The sequence below is a fragment of the Molothrus aeneus genome, chromosome 20 (assembly GCF_037042795.1).
Source record: "Molothrus aeneus isolate 106 chromosome 20, BPBGC_Maene_1.0, whole genome shotgun sequence".
NCBI lineage: Eukaryota > Metazoa > Chordata > Aves > Passeriformes > Icteridae > Molothrus > Molothrus aeneus.
The window spans coordinates 702,687-729,788 of NC_089665.1; the positions used below are offsets into that span (position 1 = coordinate 702,687).

The window sequence follows — 27,102 nt, forward strand, 5'->3', positions numbered from 1 at the left end:
CCGCCGGTCCCCACCTGCCCCCAGTCCCCTTTCGGGCCGATGCCACCTGGGATGCGAAACGCTCCGCTGTCACCCGGGATGCGAGACCACTCAGGTGCCAGTCAGGATGCGATGCACATCCATCACCCTAAACCCCGTGGTCCCCATGCCGCTGGGCGCAGGCCCCCCGTCCTCCCCCACCGCCTGCCTTGGCAGCTCCCCCCCTTTCCAGCTTTTTTGGCAGAGACGCGCCGGCTTGGAGAGAGCAGCGAGGAATTAAAAAAAAAAAAAGAAAAAAAAAAGAAAAAAAAAAAAAGGGGGAAAGGAAAAAAACCCTCCCCGAGCAGCCAGCCCAATCGGCGGGAGAGGCTCGTGTGTGTTTGGCCTTTCCTCATGACGTAGTGTCCTGTGCCTCTCCCCCCCGCTCCCTCTCCTTTTCCCCTCCCTCCTCTCCCCCCTCCCCTTCCCCTCGCATCCTTGGAAGCAACAATTAAGCAGCTCTGGGATAAAACACACAGCCCGCGGGAGCACGGGGGCATTGCTTCAAGAGATGGCAAGGCAGGCAGCTGCACCCCTCCTCCCCGGAGTCCTCCTCCTCCTCTCCATCCTCCCGGCTACTCAGCAAGGAGGTAAGGAACGGAAGGCTCCTTCGGTAGCCCGGCCAGCTTCGCTCCGGTCCTGCGGGGACCCTCCACGGGCACCGGGGCTGCCACCCTCCGGGCAACCCCTCGCCTGCCCCTCGCCTGCCCCGGCTGCCCAGCCCCGAGCAGGGACAGGCACCCACCTCGCCTGCCTCCCCGAGGGTGGGTGGGCAGGCCCCGGTGCCACCTCCCTGAGGGTTCTTTGCTCCCCAAACCGACAGGTGGTTTGTGCCATGCCCGGGTGGGACAGGATGTCACCGAAGCTGGTGACACGGGGCAGTCGGTAACGGCACCGCTGCACCAAGCACTTGTCAGGGGGAGGCTGCGAGGGTGTCCTGGTGAGAGGCTTGGGGACATGAGAGGCTAGGGAATATGAGAGGCTTGGAGGCATGAAAGGCTCAGGAACACGCAGGCAGGGCACCGGGGATGGCCACCAAACTCCCATGGGACTCAGAAGTGCGCGGGGCCGGGGGAGGTGTCAGCTGTCACCCCGCGGTTCGGTGGCAGCGGGAACTCAGGGCGATGGGTGGGTGGCAGCATCCCGCGGTCGCTGTGTGCGAGCGGCTGCTCAGTGTGTGGCCGTGACAGCCCCGGGGCTGCTGCAGCTGCACAGCGCCTCGACCCACCCCGACCGCAGGCTGGGGGTGCCAGGGAGCCCGCACACTGCCCTCATCGCCCTTGTGCCACCAGTGCCGCGTCCCTGTCCCAGCGCGGTCCCAGCGCTGTGTGACAACTCAGCCCAGGCACACGCAGGTGTGGCACACGCGGCCGGGCGGGGAGGTGACAGCCAGCGCAGGGCTCTGTGTCCCGGCCCTGGGACACAGCCCGGCCAGCGCAGGGCTCTCTCTGTGTCCCGGCCCTGGGACACAGCCCGGCCAGCGCAGGGCTCTGTGTCCCGGCCGTGTGACACAGCCCGGCCAGCGCAGCACGGTGACCAGCCCCTGTCTCGGCGCAGACTGGAGGCTGAGCTCCCACCCAGGCGGGGAGAACAGCTGAGCACAGATTCAGAGCCTCCGCTGAAGTGGCCAAACTGGGCAGAGGGCTTTGAGGAGGCGACAGCACCACCAGGGAGGGGACAGTCGCCTCTGGAGAGCCGGGTGGCTGTGCCAAGGACAGCGTGTGATGGGCAGAGCCACCATCGGCCACGGGGCCGGTGCCGGGGCTGTCGTGCGGGGCTTGTTGGACAGAGAGGATTGAGGAGCGGAGGAGGAGAGGGGGCAGGATACTGTGGGCAGTGCCGGAGCTGGATGGGCACCAGGACAGCCACAGCCACCTGTCACCAAGGGCACAGCCCTCAGCAGCTCCATCTGCCCGTGCCTTGCAGCTCACAGACCCCAGCCTCGGGGTGGCCCTGGCTGTGCAGGCAGTGGGACCCCAGAACCTGGAGCTGCCTGGGAAGTTGAGCTGCTGTTGATGCCTAATCCTGCTCAGGGTGCTGGATGGGATGTGCTCAGTCCTGGGCACTCTCCACCTCTGACAGTGAGAGAGATGTGGCTTGCTGGTCCAGGCTGGCTTTGTTCTGACCCTTCAAGCCATGGCCAGCTGAGACCATCTCTGGAGGAATTTGGACTCTGGATGAGACCCTGCAGCAGTTCCTGAGCAGCTCGGGACTGTTGGCCCCACTCTGGGCCCCGGCTCAGTCCCCAGGGGTGTTTGCTGCTTTGGGAAGCAGCTCACAGAAGAGGTGAGCTGACCCTGGAGATGGTCCCAGTGCTGGTGGGACACAGCAGGCTCTCCCATGGAGGACTGAGCAGTGCCTCTGAAGCCTGGTGCCTCACCCCTTGGGGACAGAGCTGTCACAGAGGCATGGTGGCATGATGAGGGGGGATCACAGGGTGCTGGGAATGGTCAGGGCTCTGTCCTCCAGCACTGGCTGCCAGTGCAGCTCAAAATCAGCCTGGCAGGAGAGGGAACCCTGAGACATCCCAGGGTTGAGGGATTCATACCCAGGCTGTCACCTCAGAGAAGTGCCAAGGGGCTGAGCTGGCAGCACTCAGGAAACCTCCAGCAGCAGGTCAGGATCAGCCCCTGGGGATCTGCCCCTGGGGAGCAGAGCTGTGCTGGCACTGTGGGGATCTGCACACAGGTCACTGCAGGGGGAAGGTGCTATGATTCCCTAAAGGTGCCAAGTGCAGCCTGTCCCAGCATCTGGAGCAGGGCATCCATCCCTCAGTGCTTCCATCCATCCCTCAGTGCTTCCTGTGTGGAGCACAGGGGATTCCCCAGCAGTGACACCCCCAAGGAGGGACAAGAGGGGCCCTGGGGAGGTCCCAGCCCTGCAAGCTCTGGGCCCACAGGGAGCAGCTCGGGTGGGTGCAGAGGGGCCGGCACCAGGTGTGGTAGCACCCAGCCTGGGGCTGTGGGGACCCTCTGAGGACAGCCAGGGTCCCCAGGGCGGGGCTGGGATGGCATCTCCCCTTCCCAGCCGGAGCCTGGCCTGCAGGGCTGCTCCCTCCCTCCTCTCCCAGCTGGCAGGGTGCAGCTCGCCCGCCGGCGCTCGGAGATGAAAGCTGGAGCTTCAGGGGGGCTGGAGAGGAGCCAGGCCTCGGCAGCCGCCCCCCCGCTCCCCGAGCTGCTACCAGCGAGCTCGGCCCGGGATGCAGCACAGCTTCAAAGTCGCTTGGAGACTGAATGTTTCCATAACTTTCTCCCAAGAAAAAGAAAACAGCGGAATGAGGGAAGAGGGGAAATGTCGGTGGTTTTGCACTGAGGCTCCTCCGGGTGCCCATGGGCAGAGAGGGGTGAGGTATGAGGATGTGCTGTGCTGGATTCTCCGTCCTGGCCTCAGTCTCAAAACCTATGGAATAAAGAAATCCTCTGCATTTCTGGCTTGTGAAGGGAGCTGCAAGCACTGGTGCAGATAGAAACAGTGCAGCTGATCCAAATGGGATCGGAAGCAGCTCTGGCAGTGGAACAGCCTGGATATCCACACCTGTGGATGGAGCTGGGGGGGGAAATATCCCATTCTCATAAACAAGGAGACTCCACACCAGATCCTGAGCACCTCCATGGCTCACACCCTCACACAGCTGGGGCTGCACAAGTGGCTGTGAATTCTCTGGCCCCTGGATTGAGAAGCCGTCCCTGGGGTGGGATGCAGGCTCACAGCCAGCCCAGCCCGGGAGACAGGCTGGGAGCCCAGGAAATTCCCCTTCCCAGGGTCCTGGCAGGCTCAGAATAGAGGCAGCACAGAGCTCCTTCAGCGCTGGGAAGCTGCTGACTCAGTCTCCCCTTCCCTGTTGTGCCAAGGGAATGAGTGGAGAGGACAAATGGGAGCACACAGACCCCAGACTGGGCTGGGGGCTGCTGGCCCTGAGGCTGGGCAAGGACAGAGATGGCCAGAGAGTGATGGCCAGAGCCCAATGTGGTCACAGTGTCACCAGTGTGTGGGCTGTCACCAACACCTATGCTCAGTGGTGCTGCCAGGGGGAGGGACTGGAGATGCTGGGGGGATCTGGAGAGACCCCCTGGCAGTGCCTGCATCAGGGAACAGCCCCAAGCTGGGCTCTGGGGGAGCAGCTTGTGAAGGAGCATCCAGGGCAGTGCAGGTCCAGCCGTGCCTGGCAGCAGAGCTGGTGAGGAAGAGCTCCTGAGGGAAAGGTTTGTCCCCCCAGAGCCACATGGCACCACCACCCAGCCACCCATCCCACTGCCTCCAGGCCATCCCATCTCCTGCCAGGCCTTGCTGACCTCCTGATGTGAGCAGGAGCAGCAGACAGACCAGCACAGCCTCTGCAACCCTCCCAGATGTGTCCAGGCACGGAGCCCTCTCTCTGGGATGGTACCTGGGGAGGGAGCTGTAACAGCATCACCACAGTGGGACCCTCCTGGCGGGACCCCCAGTGCCCCAGGAGGGTGGTGATGATGATTAAGGGATAAGTTTGGCAGCTGTGGCTGTAGGCAAGTGACACCTGGACATTTCTGTGGTCCCCACACTGCAGGGATGCTGTGAGAAATCCTTGTCCCAGCTTCCTTGGGAGTCTCCAGCACTGGCACAGGGTGACAGAGGGGTGGGGAAGGTCAGTCGGGGTCACCCCAGCACCAGGGACCTTGCCTGGTTTTGGGGGGCTGAGGCTGGGCAGTGTGATGGGGGCTGAGCAGCCCCTCCCGGGTGGGGACAGTCCCTGGCCATGCCCGGCTCTGGCTCCCAGCAGCAGCAGGGCTGGGAGGGAGAACCGGCGCTGAGGGGACGCTTGGAGTTTGTTGGGAAACAAGGCAGGAGCTGGAGTTGTGTTTTTCCAGGCTGGGGCGGTGGTGTGGGCGGGGAATGTGCTGGGAAAAGGAGCCGTTCTGTCCCCCCTGGCCAGGCCATGCCATGCCAGAGGGCTGAGCGTGTGTCCCCTCCTGTCCCCTCCTGTCCAGGGACACTGGCAGGACCTCGGGAGGGAATACGGGGTGGGGGGACACAGGCCTGGGTCTGTGTGATGGGTCCTGGCACAGCTCCTCCCCTGCTTGCTGCATCCCCAGGGATGTCCTGTCCCAGCATCTCCTGAGCACTGCCCGACAGCCCTGTCACACACGGGGGTGTCCTGACACCTTGGTGGATCCAGGGGGTCTGGGCATCTCTGCCAGGTGCCCAGGGTGGAAAGGACCAGTGAGCAGGGCCCAGGGGACACTCTGATCCCTGCCACGAGTGGGGCACAGTGTGGGGGACGCCCCCAGAGTTTGCTCCACATCTGCCATGGAGATGTGCAGCACAATGTGCTGTGGTGTGCCAGTCCTGCCAGCTGCCTGTCCCCCCCGGGGGTGGCACTGCCCTGCCCAGCCCCTGGGCACTGCCCAACCCCTGGTGGTGCTGCCAGGGCTGCACCCACCTCCTGGGCCTGGGGAGGCCCCTGCAGGGGCTTCTGGTCCCAGCCAGGCCCCCGTAGGGTCTACAGTGCCCGTGCCCCCTGAAGTCCATCCCCTGTGGCAGTGCAGGCACCAGGGCTGGCTGCAGCTCCCCACAGGGACTGTGGCCACAGCAGCGCCCCCACATCCTCCTGGCAGCCCCCCTGTCCTGCTCTGTCCTGCAAACCCCACCACAGCCCCTCTCCCACTGCCTGAAGAGGAGCTTCCCTCTGCACTGCGGCCCCCTCGTGTCCCCAGTCCTTCTCTCTGCCCTGCAGCCCCCTCGTGTCCCCAGTCCACCCACGGCCCTGGTGGAGCTAGGACCCAGCCAGGGGGGCAGCCCGGTGGCCTGCAGCAGACATGTGGCACTGCCAGTGTACAAAACAGCCAAAAAACCCTCTTGTGGCCTCTGAGCATGAGCTGAGGTGCCCTGGGAAGTGCTGGGACATGGGTGGTGACCTTAGTGCCACACAGACAGGCAAAGGGACACAGGGGGGTCCCATGGGTCTCAGCAGTGTTCTCCCAGTCTGTCACCCCAGTGCCACTGGCCTGAGCTGGCTCTTCCCATTGGCACCTCGGCAGACGGGACACACCCAAGGATCCTTGGGGCAGCCCCAGAGGATGCTCAAGTGTGGCTGGGCCCATCAGGGACTGTGGGGATGGACTGGGACAGCCCCAGGTCCCTGGCCATGCCCAAAGCCACCCTCCACAGCCACCTGAGGCTGCAGGGGATGGAGACAGCCCTGGCTGTGGGGTGGGGCAGGAGCTGGGATGCAGAGCTGGAGAGCAGCCAGCCCCATGTCCCTCCTTCCCATGCAGGCCAGCTCCTGCTGACACCTGGGTCCCAGCTGGGGCACCTCTGAGCCCTGCCACCACTGTCACCCTGGTCAAGCAGGGATGCAGGGAGAGACAGGGACCTGCCTTTGAGCTCCACATCCCAACTGCTCTGCAGGGAGCAGCTGGGGAACCAAGAGGAGCCCCCTGCCTCCCTGCCTGGGCCTCTGGGGGCATTTTAACAAGGCTCTCTTCTCTTGCAGGGGTTCCTGGTGCTATCCCGGGAGGGGGAGTTCCAGGAGGAGGCTTTTTCCCAGGTAAGGGGGCCCAGGCACCACTGGGAGGGGGCATCTGCGAGGATGGTCTGGTGCCTGGGGGGTCCTTGAATGCCTTTGAGACACCATGGAAGGCTGGGGATCTGCCAGCCAGGATCAGGTGACATGGGGACATCTTGTCTGGCTGCTCACCATGGACTCAGCATCAGCCCCACGGTGTGGGGACATGACTGGGTGGCAGTGCCAGGCTTGCCCAGGGCTGGCACCTACACCCTGCCCAGGAGGTGCTCAGAGGTCACAGCCTGTCCCCAGACCTTCAGCCAAAATCCTGGGACGTGGCAGGGGGATGGCCCACCCCTGACACCCGTGTGACCCCCCTACCTCCCCAGGGACCCTCAGGGGCCCAGCTGGGGGCTGGGTGCTCCTGGGGCACTGCTCACACTCTGCCCTTGCTCGCAGGTGCTGGAGTTGGAGGTTTGGGAGCAGGTGAGTGCTGGCAGACCCTGACAGGCTGTGCTGGGCTGGGGAGAGGGGCAGGATGCCCAGGAGATGGGCAGGGGGCTGCCCTGTCCCCCGTGTGCCCTGCCCGGGCACGCTCGGCGGGAGGATGGCTCTGACCCCTCTCCCTGCGCTTGCTCTCCCCTAGGACTCGGGGCTGCAGGAAAACCTCCCAAACCAGGTATGAAGCCTTTCCCTGGCTCTCACCACCTCCAGGCCAGTGGCTGGGACATTTCCCAAACACTGCTGCCCTCACACTGCTTCCCCATGGCCAAGGCACACCCAGCCCTGCACTGCCACACTAATCCTGCCACAGCCTCCAGGAGCCTCCCTCCCACACCTTGCTTCAGCACTGCCCTCTGCCCCCAGCCCCCCAGACCACCCTCTGGGGGTGCTTGCTGCCTGTAAAGCTGTGCCAGAGCTGCGGGAGGAGATGCAAAGCAGGAGCCACTGTCCTGGTGGGAAGCTGGCAGTGCCTCCACCTGCCTGCCATTGGGGCCAAGCAGCTTTTGCAGAGGCTCCGCAGCCTATGCTGGGCTTTGCCGGGCTTAGGAATGCTGGGGAGAGGAGACATCACCAGGAGAGAGGGGAGATGCTGGCAGGAAGATGTGCAGCTGGAGGGCACCAAGCCTGGGGCAGCAGGGACTGAACATGCAACATGTGGGGCCAAGGGAAATCATGGAATCATAGAATGGCCTGAGTTGGAAGGGACCTCAAAGCCCATCTCAAGCCACCCCCTGCCATGGCAGGGACACCTCCCACTGTCCCAGGCTGCTCCAAGCCCTGTCCAACCTGGCCTTGGGCACTGCCAGGGATCCAGGGCCAGCCACAGCTGCTCTGGGCAGCCTGTGCCAGGGCCTGCCCACCTCCAGAGCAGAGCATTTCCTCCTAACATTGAATTTAAATCTCTCTTCTTTTGGTTCAAATCACTCCCCCTTGTCCTTGCACTCTCTGCCTGGTGCCTTGATCCCCATGGAGAGATTGATGCTGCTTCAGGCAGACCCCGGGGTCCTCTCTGTGCCCACCCCGGGGGTCCCCGCTGTGCCCAGGGCAGGGCCACCCCATGCCCCGGCCCCCCAAGTGTGCCCGGCTGCGCAGTGGGAGCTGCAGCCCGAGGCAGGGGCTGACAGCCTCCGTTTGCTCAGATTTCAGCTCGTGGAAAGAAAAACAAGGCCCTTTATTTCGGCGTAATTAAAACCAAACGCGGGGCGGCTGCGAGGCCCAGCCGAGGCCCAGCCGAGCGGGGTCCGCGCCCGGAGCCAGCGGCTCCGGAATTTGCGCCTGGAGGGAGCGAGGGCTGATGAGCCCCAGATGTTGGAAGGCAGCGCTGGCTGGAGACCCAGGGACTCATTCCTCAGCCATAAACATTTTGGTTCTGTCCCCTTGTGGCCTGGCAGGACGGGGGGTGGGTGAGGCAGAGGGACGGGATGGAGAACCCGAGTGCTGGCGAGGACATTTGTCACCCATCCCTGTGCCCGTCCCTGGGCTGTTCTCCCATCCCCACGGTGCCACAGGGACTCCTCTGTCCCTCTGGGCCTGGCCACCTCCCACCTCACCCCGCTTCTCTTCCTAGGGGTCGGAGGACTTGGGGGACTCGGCCCCCTTGGCCTGCAGCCAGGTGAGCACTGACTGAGCACTGTCCCCCCCTGCTCTGGCCATCCCCGGGGTGATGTCCCCAGAGACCCACCTTGGGGACAGCACATCCCTTGTCCCCATCTCCACAGCTCTCCCCCATCTGGGCTGGGTGCCCTTCCCAGACCTGGGGGAGCACAGGCACCCAGCAGGCAGCCCCGAGGGCCCCCAGCATGATGACACATCAACTACAGTGGGGTAACCCTGCAGGAGAGGGGCACCTGGGGTCCCTGCAGGGCCAGCAGCAGAGGGACAGAGCCTGCAGACGGTCAGCCAGGGCCTGCAGGCAGGGGTGTCAGCACCCACTGCAGGGGTGTCAGGTGTGTGTGCCAGGTGGGATGTGGATGGGAGCGAGAATTTGGGGGATGCACGACAGGGCAGTGCCTGCTAACGCCACCTTGCCCAGCCTAACGCCAGCCCTGGCACTGCCACACAGCCCCCATGGCTCAGCAGCCCCTGTGCCCGCTGTGAGGGCAGGATACCCGCTGGGCAGCTGGTTTTTAGGGGTGCTGATGCTGGCTGTTCTCCCCACAGGTGCTGCGGGTCTGTTCCCTGGAGCCTTCCCCGGGGCGGCATTCCCGGGAGCCGCCTCGGCTGCAGCGCTCAAGGCTGCAGCCAAAGCTGGTGAGTGCTGGGGGGGTCTGGGCAAGGTGGGCTCGGGCAGCCGCCAGGGGTGTCCCCTGGGCATCTGGGCCAGGACAGATTTCCCTGGAGCCAGGGCTGCGGGCAGGAGCTGATGCTCTCACTGGGCTCCCCAGCAACTTGGAGGATCCCAGGCATGGGGAATTGGCCAAACCTGAGCCCCCAGGAGCACAGACCACACAACTGCCTGGTCCCTGTGCCCACTATGGGGGACCCAGCCCTGGGGCTGCCTCAGGGTGTCCCCTTCACCCCCAAGGGCCATCCTGAGCTTGTCCCCTCTCTGGCACCGTTCCAGCCAGCCGCAGGTACACCCCTCTTCCCAATGCCCCCAGGTGCTGGCATTGGAGGCGTGGGTGGAATTGGTGGTCCTGGTGGCCTCGGGGTCTCCACAGGTAGGAAATACCCCTCGCTCCCAGCAGAGCCGAGCCTGGGGCAGAGCTGTCCCCGGGGTGGGCAGGAGCCGGGCTGGGGCTCAGGGCTCTCTGCTGCCCGCAGGTGCCGTGGTGCCAGGCGCGGTGCAGCCCGGCCTTGGCGCGGCAGGGAAACCCCCTAAAATACCAGGTAGGTGACGGCCCCGGCGTCGGGGCCGGGGCGGGGAGCGATTCTATCCGGTCCCTCATCCATGAATTTCTTTTGCCTGCAGGTGCTGGGATTCCTGGAGCTTTTCCGGGTGGCGTGCTCCCTGGCGCAGGTGAGCTGGGGATGCCCACCCCACCGTCAGCACCCGACCTCCGAGGGGTTCCCACCCTGCCAGCAGCACCCCAGCTCCGAGGGGTTCCCACCCTGCCAGCACCCCTGTGGGGAGAGCACCCTGCCCTGCTGCCTGCCTGCGTCCTCCTGCTCCCCACAGCTTCCAAACCCCCTGGCTGAGGCTACAGTGACATTTCCACCGTGCCAAAGGCATGGGGGGACCCGGCAGCTCCATCCCGTGCCAAGCGTGGCGGGGGCAGGCAGCACCAGTACTGGGAGAGGAGCTGGCACAGCCACCAGGGCTGGCCGAGGGAAGGAGGGGGAGGTGGCGGAAGAGAGGAATTCCTCAGTGCAAAGTAATTTGGGGGAGGAAAACTTGTGAAAACAAGATGTTTCGACACTGTCCGAAGTGTGTTGCTGGTCAGGAATGTCTTTTCCATGTCTGAAAATGCTCGAGTTATAATGAAAGACATTTGTAAGAAGGGGAAAAAGAACCCCAAACCAAAAGGAAACTCAAAACCCAAAAATCCAACCCAAACGATTCCAAGGCCACAAGACTGTCTGCTGCCCTGGAGGGCTCGAGAGCCCTGTCTGGCCCCAGGCCACCGAGCATCAGCAGGGCAGAGAGCACTGCCCAGGCCTGGCTGGGGCTTTGCTGTCACCAGTGGGACCCCTCTTGAGTGCCATGTCCCCTGCAGGCTCCCAGTCTGTTCCACAGGCAGCTCCAGGCCTGGAGCAAACCCCTCCTGGCAGCTGGAGGTGCAGGCAGCTGGCACAGGGCAGTGCCAGCAAGATCCCAAGGATGAGGGTGCTATTGGTGACAGGGATTTGGAAGCTGGCTGTGGGGGTCTTGGGTACCAGTAACATCCCCAGTGAGGCCCCAGCTCACCCCTCTGGTCTCTGCTCCAGGTGTTCGTTTCCCTGGCGTGGGAGTGCTGCCCGGAGTCCCCACTGGAGCTGGAGTCAAGCCTAAAGCCCCAGGTAGGTCCCCTCATCCCCTTGGAACACTGGGGTTGGTTCAGGGCTGGCTCCAGCTTGGCACCCCAGCCCAGCCTTCGGGATCAAAGCTCTACGGGGCACTTGGCAGTGAATCCACTTAGGTTCATTTGGGCCTCTAGGAGCAGCCCAGGGCTCACACAGGTGTCTTTGTGTTTCTTTTTAGGTGCTGGAGCCTTTGGAGGAATTCCTGGTGAGTGTCCCATCTCTCTTGCCTGTCCTTCTCTTCCTTCCCAAGCCTCTTCCTCACAGCCATGGTCTCCCCACACCAGAAGATGCCTCAGGGCTTCCCAAGCCACCCACTCTTCTCTGCCAGGGTGCCCTGGGGCACCCCCTTCCCTCCGGGACTGGTGGCAGCTGTGGCGCGGGCTCCAGGTGAGCGTCTGCTGTTGGTTTGCAGGACTGGGAGGTTTTGGAGGTCAGCAGCCCGGTGTCCCTCTGGGTTATCCCATCAAAGCTCCTAAGCTCCCAGGTAAGCTCCACAGCCAGCAGAGTGGCTTCACTGTGGGTGAAGGATCCCCAGCAGTCAGGAGGAGGACCCGCCGTTCCCCGGGGCTGAGGCACGGTGCCTGCAGTGCCCCAGAGCTGGCAGTGCCTGTGCTGGCCCTGGGACAGCAGGACAGCGCCTAGGGCTCTGCTGTGCCCTGCCTGTGGCACCCCCGGGCAGCTCCTAGGGTGATGCCTGAGCATTGCCCCCACTTGTGTGGACAGTGCTGTGCCGCTGTGCCTCCCCCGGCTGCTGTAAGGTAGGAAGGGTCACGTTCTGGGGACATGCTCTAGGCCAGGCCACCCTGGGATGTCCCTGCCAGCTCCTGCTGGCACAAGGCACAGCCCTTGCAGGGACAGTCTGGTTTCTGTGGCTCCTGGGGTTGGGCCTGGCATTCACCTGGGCCAGGTATCCTGGCTCAAGGAGCTGTAGCTGAGGCCGCCTGCGGGCTCCAGGCAGATGTCTGTCCCCATGGCCCACCTGGACAGGGCTCAGCCCCAGCCCAGGTCAGCCTGGGGGAGCTCAGCACCCCTTTCCCAGCCCACGCTGCTCTGGGCACCTTCCCCTCCCAGCCCTGGGCCAGGTGCCAGCTCTGCCTGTCCCCAGGCAGCCGTGTCCATGGAGGGACAGTGGCAGGTTCTGTGCCCTCCAGGGGCCGTGCTGCCACCTGACTGCTCCCCAGTGCATCCTGAGGAGGAGGGCAGCCCCATGCAGGCAGGGCCCCCATCCCCGTGCATCCAAACAAGTTGCTGGAGGCAGGAGAGCCTCGGTGAGAGGAGCCCACCCCAGGCAGCACATCCCAGCCCAGCACATCCCAGCCCAGCTCCAGCCCCAGCAGCTCTGCTGGCTTCCCCCCAGCAGGGTCTGTGGCCACAGGCAGCAGCAGGGATCCTGGCCCACTCCTGTTTCCTGCACTGGAGCAGAGTTATGATCCTTAAGGAGCCTCGGCCCTGCTGCCTGTGGACCCCGTCTAGGTCCCAGCCCCAGGACAGGGACCAGGACCATGGAGATGTCTCCAGACCTTCCTGGGGTGCTGGGGGATGCCAGTTTGTCACCTCTGAGGGCTCAGGGCTGGCAGTGCAAGGACAGCCTGTGCTGCTGGCTGTGGAGGCTCTTGCCTTGATGCTGTGGGTGGATCTGGGGATGCCACACATGGGCTGTCCCCTGCACTGTCCCTGCTGCAGTAGGTCCAGGTTGAGAGGGGAAGAGGGACAATGGGACAAACAACATTTCAGTGGAAAATCATCTCTTTAGATGACTTCCTTCTGAGCTGTCCCACTCAGGAGGTGGCCCTGGGGTCACTCACCTCACTGGAGGCTCAGTCTGAAGTTGTGGCTGAGGTCAGGGTCCCATTGATGCTGTAGGGATGGGGACCATTCCCCAGTGTCCAGCTGTGCTTGGGTGACATCAGTTTATGCAGAGCCCCAGTGTGTGCAGGGCCTGAGCCTGCTGGCAGTGCTGGTGACATTCCCATGGACACAGTCCCAGGGCAGGGGCTGCCTTCCCATCCAGCTGGGGGTGGTGGGGATCTGGACTTGGACTCAGCAAAACCCTTGGAGAACCAAGGCTTAGACTTCTGGCCCTTGGAGTCACCTCCATGTGTGTCACCCCTTTCCCAGCTTTAGGGTGAGCAAGGTGCTGATAAGGTGTCCCTGGATGGGCAAGGGTGGCCCTCAAGGTGGGGCACAGCTCACTGTGAGCCTCTGCCTGCCAGCACCACTGTGCTGATGTGGGACACCATGGGATTGCCTGGCAGGATGGAAGGAAATCTGGTCCCCACATGCTGGCTGCTGGGAGGGGATGGAGTCCAGTGCTCAAAGAGATGCTGTGCCATGAGTAATTCCATCCTGGCTGCAGGCAGCCACATCCCTGCCCATGGCCTCCTTGCTGGAGGCATCCCCCACCCTGTGCAGCTCATGGCCTCGGGCTGCAGCCAGCAGTGATGGGAGCTGGGAACTGCTGTCCCCGTGCCAAGCCCACGGTCCCTGCTGAGTCAGGGGCATCCCCGCCACTCCGAGTGCCGGGATCCGGCTCTTTCGCAAGGACACATTTCCCTGGCCACAATGTCCCAGCCCATAATCCCTCCCCATCCCTTCACACCGACCTCCTAACGAGGTCACGTTTCAGCCGAGGCTCCCAAGCCCTGATTCCAATTAAAGCCTTTCCTCCGGAGCTGGCCGGGGTGCAGCCAGCTGGGTACAGCTCTTGCCGCGGGGCTCCCGCGGGACCCCTCGCTGGAGCGGGGTCATGGGAGGCTCCTGCACAACAGCTCCAGGCGCCACAGCCCTCGGCCTGGGCTCAGAGGGGCGGCTCCTTCAGTCACTGCTTCCAAGGTGAGGGAGAACAGCATCTCCTGGCCCAGCTCCAGCACGGGGGTTTGTATCCCGGAGGATTCACTGTCACAAATGGACGGAGCCCCTGGGCCGGTGCTGCAGGCCCCTGGCAGAGTGGGGCCACGCCATGGGGCAGAGGGCCAGCAGCAGCCAGGTGCTAACCCCCCTTTCTCTCCTCTCCCCTCCTCTCGTCCCCAGGTGGCTATGGACTGCCCTACACCAATGGTAAGCTGCCCCATGGTGAGTGCTTGTGTCCTCACTCCTCGTGGCTCCACCGACCTCGTGGTTGCCACCGTGACCTCATGGCCGCTGACCCTCGGGGCGGTGTGAGGGATATCCTGCTCCCAGAGCGAGGTGGTCCACTGGGGACCTCATGCCTTGCCCATGGTGGCTATGGACCAGCCTGGGAACTCAACTCTCCTGGCATTCCTGGGAGCTGTTAATCCATAGGATATGTCCTGAGCCACTCCAGCTTCAGGCAGGGATGTTTGAACTGGGATCTCAAGTGGGGAGGAGCTGGCTTTGGCATCCCCTCGCATGCTGTGGTGCTGGGGGCAGGAGATCCAAGGGGGCTGCTCTGTCTGTCTCGTTCTCCTTCCCCTGGGTGGTGCCTGATGTGGCTCTACCGCTGTGTTGTGATTGCAGGCCTCAGGCCTGGCGGGATAGGAGCCGGCCTCCTGGCAGGAAAGGCAGGATACCCCACCGGGACAGGTACACCGGACCCCGCAGCCCCAGGGTGGGGAGTGGCACGGGCATGGCAGGGGAACTCGCACCCTGTCCCCTTGCTGGCCCTGGATGGGTGTTGGGCACTGCCCGGCTGCCTGCGGCCTGCAGGGACAGCCCGCACGGGAGCAGCACCTCCCACAGCAGAGGGGGACGGATGCTGGCAGGAGTGCCTGGTCCCCAGGGTCCCTGTGGGGTGGGGGAGCTGAGGTGGGAATGGTGCCAGGACCTCGGTGGCTCAGTGCCCGTGTCCCTCCGCAGGGGTTGGAGCGCAGGCAGCAGCAGCGAAGGCAGCAGCAAAACTTGGTGAGTCTGCGGCCTCTGCGGCAGAAACACCACCCATCTCCCCAGCAGGGAGCTGCTCCCTGTCCCCACTCCCTCCCTCCCAGCCCCGGGGATGCTGGCTGTGTCCCTGTGTCCCCGCTGACCATGCTGTCCCCTGCGGCAGGAGCCGGGGTCTTGCCTGGCGTTGGCGGCATCCCAGGAGTTGCACCCGGTGTCGGCATCGGCGGTGTCCCAGGAGTTGGAGGTGAGGCAATGAGACAGCTCTGCCCTGGGGCTCAGGGAGGGTCTCCTTCCCTTATCCCACATCCCTGACTACCTCCTGCTATCCCGGCAGTTGGAGGACCGGCAGCAGCGGCAGCAGCAGCGAAGGCAGCGGCAAAGGCAGGAGCTTTTGGTGAGTTCCTGCTGCCTCGGACACATCTCGGGACAGGGAAGAGCCGTGCATTGATGCCAGGGGCTGTGCGGCTCCACAGCTGCCCCAGCAGCCCCTATCCCATTCTATGGGGTGCTCTCCCTGCCCCCATCCCAGCTCCAGCAGCTTTTCCAGAAGTGATGAAGGGCTGAGGGCCCCTCGGGATGCAGCAGCCTGGCAGGGAGCAGAGCATGCCCATCACACGCAGTCTCTCCATGAGATGTGGGTTTGCTCTCCCAGGTGTCAGCGGAGTGGCCGGGACTTGGTGTTTGTGCTGAGCAGTCCTTCCCTAGTGAGGGATGCTCCTGGTGATGCAGATTTCCACTGCTCCCTGTTTGACTTCTCTGTGGGAGAAAAGTGAGGAGCAAATCACACATTGGAGCATTTAGGGAAAACGTGCCAGCTCTGAGGCAGCTGGGATGGGTAACCACAGCCTTGGGGGACCCTGGGAGTCCCCAACATCCTGGGTAGCCAGGCCCCTGATGAGTGTAAGGAGCTGGGAATAAAATTCCCAAGAAGATCCCAGGTACCCTGAGGAGCTGCTTTAGGATGAGTGAGGAACCCACCACAAAGCTGGTGCCCAAGAGACTCCTGTGACCCTGGGACAGACCATGTGGGGTGTTTGTTGAGGGTTTGACTACTCTGCTTCCCTCCAGGTCCAGGGGCAGTGCCTGGAGTCGGAGGTGTCCCTGGATTGGTGCCCGGAGTCGGAGGTGTCCCTGGCTTGGTGCCCGGTGTCGGAGGTGTCCCCGGGGCAGTGCCCGGTGTCGGAGGTGTCCCCGGGGTGGCAGGTGACTGTTCCAGGAGCCCTGTCCCCATGGCCCAGCTCTGCAGGGCCATGGTGGCTGAGGGTCTGTGTCTCCCTTGTCCCCAGGGGTGCCGTCGGCAGCAGCAGCAGCAAAGGCAGCTAAGTACGGTATGTGCTGCAAGGGGCCCCAGCCCCCGGGACCCCGCCCACCCTGCCCTGACACACGGGGGTGCCCAGCCTCGGGCTGTCCCCTGGGAGCGCTCCTGAGGGGAAATGGGGAATGCTCAGCCCAGCTCCTGGCTGCTCTTCCTGGTCCTGGGGTTCCATCTGCAGGGCTGGACCTTCTCCCTCTCCAGGGTTTCTCCAGGCTGCTCTGTGGAAGTAAACGATGAGCCCCAATTCATGCTTTTAGATTTAACTGAATTCTTGGATTTTGTACCAAATCCAATTCCAGCAGCAGGATCTGCTTCCCAAGGGCTCAGTGTTGCTGCTATTAGGGCAGAGATTCCTGGCAGAGGGGCCCTTGCCCAGGGTCAACATCCTCCAGAAACTTGCCTGGGTTCAGAAGCACATCCAACTGGGGCTGATCCCTGCCCTGCTGGGGTCTGTCCTGCATGAGGCCATGGATGCTCCACTCTCTGGGGCACCATGATGACACCGAGCCATGGCAGGTGCCAGCACTGAGCTCTTGCTGCAGCCAGCTCTGATCTGTCCCCTCGTGTTCCCGCAGGCGCTGGTGTTCCCGGTGTCGGTGTGGGCGGCGTCCCCGGCCTCGTGCCCGGAGTCGGAGGTGTCCCTGGCTTGGTGCCCGGTGTCGGAGGTGTCCCCGGGGCAGTGCCCGGTGTCGGAGGTGTCCCCGGGGTGGCAGGTGACTGTTCCAGGAGCCCTGTCCCCGTGGCCCGGCTCTGCAGGGCCATGGTGGCTGAGGGTCTGTGTCTCCCTTGTCCCCAGGGGTGCCGTCGGCAGCAGCAGCAGCAAAGGCAGCTAAGTACGGTATGTGCTGCGAGGGGCCCCAGCCCCCGGGACCCCGCCCGCCCTGCCCTGACACACGGGGGTGCCCAGCCTCGGGCTGTCCCCTGGGAGCACTCCTGAGGGGAAATGGGGAATGCTCAGCCCAGCTCCTGGCTGCTCTTCCTGGTCCTGGGGTTCCATCTGCAGGGCTGGACCTTCTCCCTCTCCAGGGTTTCTCCTGGCTGCTCTGTGGAAGTGAATGATGAGCCTAAATCGTGGCTTTGGAGTCATCTGAATTCTTGAATTTCATGCAAAATCTCGTTTACAGCAGCAGACCTGACAAAAGTTCTGCTGCCCAAGGGTTCAGTGCCTCTGCCATTAGGGCATGGATTCCTGGCAGAGGGGCCCTTGCCCAGGGTCACTTTCCTCCAAACTGTGGTGGAATTGCTGGGATGGTGGATCCATCCGGTATAACCAGCCCCAAGGAGCTCACTGGAGATGAGGGACACAGCCAAAGAGCAGGGTCACCTTGAGCTTGGGCGAAGGGAGGAGGCAGAACTGGCCCTGAGGTTCCATGCAGGACTGGCTTCCAGGTGCTGCTCCAAAAGGCAGAGCCAGCAGTTGGTACCTAGCCAGGTCCCAGGACCTTCTCCTCCATCTTCACTGCAGAGCCCTGGGAGTCCCCAGGAGGAGCCATGGTCAATGGCAACTCTCCTTTGATGGTTGAATCACTGATGCCCCCTCTCTTCCATTTCTCTTCCTTACATTGTAGAAAAAGTCCCTCTGCATGCCCAGGGAAGGATGGGATTCAGGATTCAGGCAGGAACTCTGCAGGGCTTCCTCTGTGCTGTGATGGCCTCCTGAGCATGGTCCCATGAGGACAAAAGCTCCTCCATGGCCTGTCTGGCTGCAAGGCTTGATGTCCCTATGACAAGGAGCAGCTTGGGCCCTGTGAGGATGAGGGTCATTGTGCTCCCTGTGCTGGTGACTTCCAGGCAATCGCTGGCAGAGTCACGGGGCTGATCCCTGCCCTGCCCTGCCCTGCTGGGGTCTGTCCTGCATGAGGCCATGGATGCTCCACTCTCTGGGGCACCATGGTGACACCGAGCCATGGCAGGTGCCAGCACTGAGCTCTTGCTGCAGCCAGCTCTGATCTGTCCCCTCGTGTTCCTGCAGGCGCTGGCGTTCCCGGTGTCGGTGTGGGCGGCGTCCCCGGCCTCGTGCCCGGAGTTGGAGGTGTCCCTGGCTTGGTGCCCGGTGTCGGAGGTGTCCCCGGGGCAGTGCCCGGTGTCGGAGGTGTCCCTGGGGTGGCAGGTGACTGTTCCAGGAGCCCTGTCCCCGTGGCCCGGCTCTGCAGGGCCATGGTGGCTGAGGGTCTGTGTCTCCCTTGTCCCCAGGGGTGCCGTCGGCAGCAGCAGCAGCAAAGGCAGCTAAGTACGGTATGTGCTGCAAGGGGCCCCAGTCCCTGGGACCCCGCCCGCCCTGCCCTGACACACGGGGGTGCCCAGCCTCGGGCTGTCCCCTGGGAGCACTCCTGAGGGGAAATGGGGAATGCTTAGCCCAGCTCCTGGCTGCTCTTCCTGGTCCTGGGGTTCCATCTGCAGGGCTGGACCTTCTCCCTCTCCAGGGTTTCTCCAGGCTGCTCTGTGGAAGTAAACGATGAGCCCCAATTCATGGTTTTAGATTTAACTGAATTCTTGGATTTTGTACCAAATGCATTTCCAGCTGCTGACCTGTTGCAGGATCTGCTTCCCAAGGGCTCAGTGTTGCTGCCATTAGGGCAGAGATTCCTGGCAGAGGGGCCCTTCCCAGGGTTACTGTCCTCCTAAATGTGGTGGGATAGTGGGATCCATCAGCTATAACCAGCCCCAAGGAGCTACAGTGGGGCCAAGGGTCATGGCCAAGCAACAGGGCAGTCTGGAGCATGGGCCAAGGGAGGAGGCACTACTGGCCCTGAGATTTCACACTCCATTGGGGGTCCATGTTCTTCTCCAAAAGACAGAGCCAGAATTTAAATTGCCACATCCCAAGACCTTCTCTTTCATTGTTACTGTGAAGCTCTGGGAATCTCCACAAGGAGCCATGTCCAATGGAAGCTCTCCTTTCAGGGTTAAACCACTGTTGCCCATCGCTTCTATAATTTGTAGAAAAAAATCCTTCTACATGCCCAGGGAAGGATGGGATTCAGGAATTCAGGCAGGAACTCAGCAGTGCTTGCTCTGTGCTGTGGTGGCCCTGCTGAACAGGGCCCCATCAGGACAAAGCCCTCCGATATTCAGTCCTTTGAAAAGTGACCTGGTGCTTGTCGATGTGGCACTGATGTGTGCCAGCAGGTCCAGGCTGTCAGCTCCCCAGTCGGACCAGTGCCCCCCTAGACACCTGCTGGGAGACCCAGCCACTTCTCCTCCATGGCCTGTCTGGCTGCAAGGCTTGATGTCCCTATGACAAGGAGCAGCTTGGGCCCTGTGAGGATGAGGGTCATTGTGCTCCCTGTGCTGGTGACTTCCAGGCAATCGCTGGCAGAGTCACGGGGCTGATCCCTGCCCTGCCCTGCCCTGCCCTGCTGGGGTCTGTCCTGCATGAGGCCATGGATGCTCCACTCTCTGGGGCACCATGGTGACACCGAGCCATGGCAGGTGCCAGCACTGAGCTCTTGCTGCAGCCAGCTCTGATCTGTCCCCTCGTGTTCCCGCAGGCGCTGGTGTTCCCGGTGTCGGTGTGGGCGGCGTCCCCGGCCTCGTGCCCGGAGTCGGAGGTGTCCCTGGCTTGGTGCCCGGTGTCGGAGGTGTCCCCGGGGCAGTGCCCGGTGTCGGAGGTGTCCCTGGGGTGGCAGGTGACTGTTCCAGGAGCCCTGTCCCCGTGGCCCGGCTCTGCAGGGCCATGGTGGCTGAGGGTCTGTGTCTCCCTTGTCCCCAGGGGTGCCGTCGGCAGCAGCAGCAGCAAAGGCAGCTAAGTACGGTATGTGCTGCAAGGGGCCCCAGCCCCCGGGACCCCGCCCACCCTGCCCTGACACACGGGGGTGCCCAGCCTCGGGCTGTCCCCTGGGAGCGCTCCTGAGGGGAAATGGGGAATGCTCAGCCCAGCTCCTGGCTGCTCTTCCTGGTCCTGGGGTTCCATCTGCAGGGCTGGACCTTCTCCCTCTCCAGGGTTTCTCCTGGCTGCTCTGTGAAAGTGAATGATGAGCCCCAATTCATGGTTTTAGATTTAACTGAATTCTTGGATTTTATACCAATTCTGTTTTCCACCTGACGCAATGTCTGCTACCCACGGGTTCAGTGCTGGTGCCATTAGGACAGGGATTCCTGGCAGAGAAACTCCTCCCTAGGGTCAATGTCCTCCGAACTGTGGTTGAATGTTGGGATGCATCAAGTGCATCCAACTGGGTCTAGCAAGACTCAGGTGTCCAGCAGCCATAACCACCCCAAGCTGGAGCTTGTGCACATGGAGAACTGGCCCTGAGGTTCCATGCAGGACTGGCTTCCAGGTGCTGCTCCAAAAGACAGAGCCAGCAGTTGGTACCTAGCCAGGACCTTCTCCTCCATCTTCACTGCAGAGCCCTGGGAGTCCCCAGGAGGAGCCATGGTCAATGGCAACTCTCCTTTGATGGTTGAATCAGTGATGCCCCCTCTCTTCCATTTCTCTTCCTTACATTGTAGAAAAAGTCCCTCTGCATGCCCAGGGAAGGATGGGATTCAGGAATTCAGGCAGGAACTCAGTAGAGGTTGCTCTATGCTGTGATGGCCTCCTGAGCATGGTCCCATGAGGACAAAAGCTCCTCCATGGCCTGTCTGGCTGCAAGGCTTGATGTCCCTATGACAAGGAGCAGCTTGGGCCCTGTGAGGATGAGGGTCATTGTGCTCCCTGTGCTGGTGACTTCCAGGCAATCGCTGGCAGAGTCACGGGGCTGATCCCTGCCCTGCCCTGCCCTGCTGGGGTCTGTCCTGCATGAGGCCATGGATGCTCCACTCTCTGGGGCACCATGGTGACACCGAGCCATGGCAGGTGCCAGCACTGAGCTCTTGCTGCAGCCAGCTCTGATCTGTCCCCTCGTGTTCCCGCAGGCGCTGGTGTTCCCGGTGTCGGTGTGGGCGGCGTCCCCGGCCTCGTGCCCGGAGTTGGAGGTGTCCCTGGCTTGGTGCCCGGTGTCGGAGGTGTCCCCGGGGCAGTGCCCGGTGTCGGAGGTGTCCCTGGGGTGGCAGGTGACTGTTCCAGGAGCCCTGTCCCCATGGCCCGGCTCTGCAGGGCCATGGTGGCTGAGGGTCTGTGTCTCCCTTGTCCCCAGGGGTGCCGTCGGCAGCAGCAGCAGCAAAGGCAGCTAAGTACGGTATGTGCTGCAAGGGGCCCAGGGTCACTGCTCTGCAAAACCTGGTAGGATCCTGGAATGCATCCCACTGGGTCTTGCAAGACACAGAACTGATCCTTCTCCTGCCCTGCTTGGGTCTCTCCTGGAAGTGGCTGTGGATGCTCTGCTCTCTCAGCCATGATTATGAGGCAGAGCCGGAACAGGCCCAACCTTTCAGCTGTTGCTGCAGCCAGATCTGACTTCTCCCATCTTGCTCCCTGCAGGAGCTGGCATTCCTGGCATCGCTGGCGTTCCTGGTGTTCCTGGAGTTCCCAGTGTCCCTGGTGTTCCAGGCGTTCCTGGCGTGCCTGGGGTTCCTGGTGCTGTTCCCGGTGTTGGAGGTGAGCAGATGGGCTGTCAGCAGCCGCTGATAGGATCCTGGCCTCAGCAGGTCCTTGACTGTGTCCCTTGTGTCCCTGCAGTTGGTGGCCCGGCAGCAGCGGCCGCAGCCAAGGCTGCAGCGAAAGCAGCGGCGATCGGTGAGTCACCACTGTCAGCACCGTCACCATCAGCTGTCCCAGGGAGGGAGGAGGTGTGTTGGCACACAGTAGAGGTGGGGACACCCCGGTGCTGTGGAGGTCAGTGGGATTCCTGCTGAGGAGTCTGTCCCCTCGGACACATCCCTGAACCTCTCTGCAGGAGCAGGACGCGTTCCTGGTGTTGGTGTTCCCGGTGTTGGCGTTCCCGGTGTTGGCGTTCCTGGTGTTGGCGTGCCCGGTGTTGGCGTGCCCGGAGTGGGTGTGCCAGGTGTTGGTGTGCCCGGTCTGGTTCCTGGGGTTGGCGTTCCAGGTGAGATGGTGCCCAAGGGATGCTCGGATGTCCCCAGCAGTGCTGGTGGGACGCGTTCCTGACCCTCTCACTCCCTGTCCCCAGGAGGTCCGGCAGCCGCTGCCAAAGCAGCCGCCAAAGCAGCCAAGTACGGTAAGCTGGGATCTCTCTGGGGTTATCCCACGTGTCCTGTCTCCTGCTCATCCCCACCCCAAGCTGCTCCCCTGTCGGAGTTGAGGCCCAGCAGTGCCTGGGGTCCTTGGGGGTCAGGGTGAGGGACGAGCTCCCTGAAGGGCTGAATGTGGGATGAGGTTCTGGCTGTGTCAGGGCTGCTGTCCAGTGAGCTGAGCCCTGTGGAGCGTCCAAGTTCACCATCTTCTCATACTGGTCCATCCATACCCCATTCTGCCCACCCAGACACAAGACCACCACCTCAGTGTCCATCTGTCCCCTTCTCTGTCCATCCATCCATCTGTACCTTTTCTACTTATCTATTCAGTCACTCCACATGCATCCACATATCCATCCATCCACACATCCATCTCACCACCCCTCCATCCGTCTGTCCATCTGTCCATCTCAGCATCCATTTGTTCATCCATCTCACCATCCATCCAACCATTCATCCATCCTACCATCATTTCAACCAGTCCTCATCGAGCCACATATCCATCTCATAGTCCATCCACCCACCCACTCCCCCCAGCCTGCCATACTTTCTCATCCAACTCCTTCCACATTTCCTCCCAAGCTGAAGCCCAGTCCTTCTCTTTCTCCTTGCAGGAGCAGGTGGCCTGGCTCCCGGCGTGGGTGGCCTGGTTCCTGGAGTAGGTGGCCTGGTTCCTGGAGTAGGTGGCCTGGTTCCTGGTGTGGGTGGCCTGGTTCCTGGTGTTGGAGGTGTCCCAGGTGAGGAGGAGGAAGGCGAGGGTGAGAGCAGCCTGGCTGGTGTGGCGGCAGTTCTGGGGGCAGGATGGGCTTGAGGAAAACTTCAGCAGTGTCCCTGGGGGACTGCAGACAAGGCCTGAGGGATGGGCTCTGCCCAGGTTTGCTGTGAGGCCTCCCCAGGGTCTGACCCCCCTTGCTGTCTCTGCCCAGGTGTTGGAGGTCCAGCAGCAGCAGCCAAAGCAGCAGCCAAGGCAGCCAAATTTGGTGAGTCAGCCTGGGGAGCCCCTCAGGCTCCCTACCAGCCCTGGTGTGGCTCTGACCAGTGCAGGGGATGCTGGGCACAGGCACCCAGGCCTGGCACATGATCCCATACAAGCACGGGATCTCTCACCCCTCTCCCACAGGTGCCGGGGTTGGAGGGGTGCCAGGGGTGGTGCCTGGCGTGGGCGGAGTGCCCGGAGTGACACCCGGTGTTGGTGGCGTGCCGGGCTTGGTGCCAGGGGTGGGAGTGCCTGGAACTGGCATCCTTCCTGGGGCAGGTACGTGCTTTGTCCCACCCTGCCTGGGGATAGTGGTGGCTAGGAATGCTAAAAGCCACCAAGCCACATGAAGGGGTGGCAGGGAGGGATGTGGGTGGGATTGAGGGTGGTGGCACATGAGACGGGGTGGGGGTCACTGTCCTAACCATGGTGTCTTCACTTTGCAGGCATCCCCCAAGTAGGGGTGCAGCCTGGTGCTAAACCTCCCAAATTCGGTACGTACCCCTGCCCCCTGCCCCCTGCCCCAGGGCCACCTCAGACTGTCCCTGGGCATCCTTCTCCTGTGGCCATCGGGGTACTGACCTCTCTTCCTGCCCCCTGCATGCCCACTTTGCCCCGATGGCCCAGGCGTGGGAAGTGGTGTGCTGTCACCCATGGGTGCAAAGTGCCACCTGTACCCTCTGCCCTGGACTCGCTGAGGACAGTTTTCTCCTTCGTGTGTCACACAAGGGCTGAAGCCCCTCTGGGTACTGGGAGATGGGTGGTGGGGACCCCCAGCATGGGTGCCAGGGCCACCCCAGCAGGCTGGGCAGTGGCTGGGGTGCTCCAAGCCGGGGGTGCCAGGCTGTGGGGGACAGGTGTTAATGGTGTCTCTCTGGCAGGTGTTCCTGGGGTTGGAGTCCCAGGGGTTGGTGGCTTCCCAGGTAAGTGCTGGCAGGAGCTGAGGCCAGGCAGTGGGGATGTGCGGGCAGAAGGATGCTCCCCTCCAGGGGTGGAGCTGGAGGGATGCTCCCTCTGGGCACAGGGGGAGCGGGGCTGCCCGAGAAAGGATGAGCACACTTGGGAGTGGCTGAGGAGTGGGTCAGACACTGGGGACACTGTCTGTCCCTGCTGGTGCTCACCCGGGTTACTCTTGTAGGTGGCCTTGGAGTTGGTGGGCTCGGAGTTGGTGGCCTTGGTGAGTGATGCTGGGCCCGGTGTGGGGCTCCCCAGGGCTGGGCTGCAGGGAGCAGCAGCAGCAGCAGCAGAGTGCTGGCAGAGCCAAGAAAAAGAAAGGGAATCTATGGGTCACTTCTGTCCCCTCCCAGTCTCACAGTACAATCCCACCCTGCACTGTCACTGTCCCCTGTTCTGTTTGTCACCTGCCCTGTTCCCAGGGGGTGATCCAAAGGAATTGCCATTGTTGAGCAGGGACTGAGGGCCATAGCCCCAGCCTTGCCCATGCCATGGGAACAGGGGATGGTACTGTACCCTGTCCCCAACGTGTGGAGATGCAGGTCCCTCCTAGGACCCTCTGGGCCCCTCCTGAAGGGTCTGGGTGTGGCCCTGGGGCAGTGAGTCCGGGCAGGGGCTGCACTGGTGCCCCCCTCTGACTTAGGATTCTTGTATCCAGGAGCTGCTGGGAAACCTCCCAAGCCAGGTAAGGGACAGCCAGAGGGGCTGGAGGAGTGACTCCAGTGCCTGTCCCTGATCACATTCCCATGGCTGTGCTCACGCTCCCCACCCTCACTGGGGCTCACCCACCTGCAGGTTTTGGTTCTGGGGGGCTGCAGCCAGGTGAGTGCTGCAGTTTGGGGCTTGCGTGGGAGTGTGTCCTCTATCCTGCCACACTCGTTCCCGCTTGCTGTCCCCGTGCTGCTGCCATTCCCTGCTGGGCACCCGGCTGCCTGGGAGAGCACTGGGAAGCCAGAGAGGTGCCAGGGTGGGGACGGCAGCTTTTGCATCAGCTCCTGTCCCTGGAGTGAGCAAGGGATCCCAGCCAGGCTGTCCCCAGTCCACGCTAGAGTGGCACTGCTGTCACCGGCTGTCACTGGCTGTTGCTTTTTCCCCAGGCGTTGGAGGTCCCGGCTTCGGCGTATCACCGGTATTTCCAGGTACCACCGCCAGCTCGGCACCCGAGCACACACCCGGGGCCCGTGTCCGTGCCTGGCCAGCTCATGGGGACACGGCCACGGGCCGGGGAGGGACCCCGGGGGCTGGGCTCAGCCAGGGGGCTGCCCTGGGTGATGTGGGGCAGAGAAATGGGGGTGCCCCGTGGCGCTGAGGGCTTCGCTCTCCTTTCAGGTGGGGTCGGCGGCCTGGGATTCGGTGGTGAGTGTCCATTGCCCCGCGGGCTGTTCTGGGGGGGGGGGGGGCGCGTATCCCCGCGGGGGTCCCGCTCACCCTGCTCTGCCTTCCCGCTGCAGGGAAGCCCCCCAAGCCTTACGGAGGAGCTCTGGGTGCCCTGGGCTTTAGAGGTGAGTGCGGTCCCCCACTCCGGTGGCCAGTCGTGCCCCCCGTGCCTGTCCCATCCCTTTGGGGTGCCCCCCGTGCCTGTCCCATCCCTGCACCCCGTGCCTGTCCCATCCCTTTGGGGTGCCCCCTGTGCCTGTCCCATCCCTGCGGGGTGCCCCCCGTGCCTGTCCCATCCCTTTGGGGTGCCCCCTGTGCCTGTCCCATCCCTTTGGGGTGCCCCCCGTGCCTGTCCCATCCCTGCACCCCGTGCCTGTCCCATCCCTTTGGGGTGCCCCCTGTGCCTGTCCCATCCCTGCGGGGTGCCCCCCGTGCCTGTCCCATCCCTTTGGGGTGCCCCCTGTGCCTGTCCCATCCCTTTGGGGTGCCCCCCGTGCCTGTCCCATCCCTGCACCCCGTGCCTGTCCCATCCCTTCGGGGTGCCCCCTGTGCCTGTCCCATCCCTGCGGGGTGCCCCCCGTGCCTGTCCCATCCCTTTGGGGTGCCCCCCGTGCCTGTCCCATCCCTGCACCCCGTGCCTGTCCCATCCCTTTGGGGTGCCCCCTGTGCCTGTCCCATCCCTGCGGGGTGCCCCCCGTGCCTGTCCCATCCCTTTGGGGTGCCCCCTGTGCCTGTCCCATCCCTGCGGGGTGCCCCCCGTGCCTGTCCCATCCCTTTGGGGTGCCCCCTGTGCCTGTCCCATCCCTTTGGGGTGCCCCCTGTGCCTGTCCCGTCCCTGCAGGCTGTCCCCGTGCCTGTCCCATCCCTGCGCCCCGTGTCTGTCCCATCCTTTTGGGGTGCCCCCCGTGCCTGTCCCATCGCTGCCCCCCGTGCCTGTCCCATCCCTGCGCCCCGTGTCTGTCCCATCCCTTTGGGGTGTCCCCGTGCCTGTCCCATCTCTGCGGGGCTGCAGGGAGGGCTGACCCGCATCCCCCGTGCAGGCGCGGGCTGCGCGGCAGGGAAGTACTGCGGGAGGAAGCGGAAGTAACGCTCCGTCACCGATCACCTCATGAACTTTGGTGCTACTGCATGGTCCAGAATGTAAATCCGAAGCAAAGCTGAGACACCCTCTCCTCCAGCCCCGGACTCCCCCGTCCATCCCGGGGCCGTGCCCGGCCCCGCGTTCCCCGGAGGGACCCCGCGTTCCCCGGCAGCGCCCGGCCCGCCCCCCCCCCCCGCCCCTCGGTCCCGGCAGGGAGCGCGGAATAAACTGCGGGGAGCAGCCGTCCCCCTTGGTGCTATCGCTCTCTGCGGGATTTGGGGGGCTGGGCTGTCGCGCCCCTCCCCAGCCCCAGAGCTGACCCTCGGGGGGGCACAGGATGAGGGGCACCCCACATTGGAGGAAGGGAGGGAGGGAGGGAGGGAAGGGGATGGCGGCGGCGGGAGCTGTGCGGGGAGGGATGGCCCCGTCAGCCTGGCCCCCACCCCAGTCCCCGCGCTCCCCCCGGTTTGGGGGGGCCGCGGGCAGGAGGGGCTCAGTCCCTTCACGTTGCTCACTTTGCTATAACTGGGTGGGACGCC

The 27,102-nt window shown here is 63.5% G+C and overlaps 1 protein-coding gene across 6 annotated transcripts; it reads left to right on the forward strand.

Moving 5' to 3' along the window:
- The first annotated feature begins 453 nt into the window (after nucleotides 1-453).
- ELN (elastin) lies at nucleotides 454-26,917 on the forward strand. Of its 6 annotated transcripts, XM_066563667.1 has the most exons (42): nucleotides 454-608; nucleotides 6,488-6,541; nucleotides 6,959-6,985; nucleotides 7,146-7,178; nucleotides 8,571-8,615; nucleotides 9,164-9,253; nucleotides 9,604-9,663; nucleotides 9,767-9,832; nucleotides 9,915-9,962; nucleotides 10,871-10,942; nucleotides 11,124-11,150; nucleotides 11,358-11,429; nucleotides 13,976-14,002; nucleotides 14,423-14,488; nucleotides 14,762-14,806; nucleotides 14,949-15,029; nucleotides 15,120-15,179; nucleotides 15,854-15,988; nucleotides 16,072-16,113; nucleotides 16,676-16,813; nucleotides 16,897-16,938; nucleotides 18,073-18,210; nucleotides 18,294-18,335; nucleotides 19,592-19,729; nucleotides 19,813-19,854; nucleotides 20,958-21,095; nucleotides 21,179-21,220; nucleotides 21,463-21,579; nucleotides 21,661-21,717; nucleotides 21,878-22,027; nucleotides 22,112-22,159; nucleotides 22,790-22,912; nucleotides 23,102-23,155; nucleotides 23,296-23,430; nucleotides 23,598-23,645; nucleotides 24,033-24,074; nucleotides 24,290-24,328; nucleotides 24,764-24,790; nucleotides 25,203-25,244; nucleotides 25,435-25,461; nucleotides 25,557-25,607; nucleotides 26,523-26,917. In XM_066563667.1, exons 1-42 carry the CDS (start codon nucleotides 530-532, stop codon nucleotides 26,567-26,569), a joined length of 2,856 nt encoding a protein of 951 aa, XP_066419764.1. In that variant the 5' UTR covers nucleotides 454-529; the 3' UTR covers nucleotides 26,570-26,917. The 6 variants fall into 6 exon arrangements, with proteins under 6 accessions (XP_066419764.1, XP_066419765.1, XP_066419767.1 ...); XM_066563668.1 differs by lacking the exon at nucleotides 24,764-24,790; XM_066563670.1 differs by lacking the exon at nucleotides 8,571-8,615.
- Nucleotides 26,918-27,102: the final 185 nt, after the last annotated feature.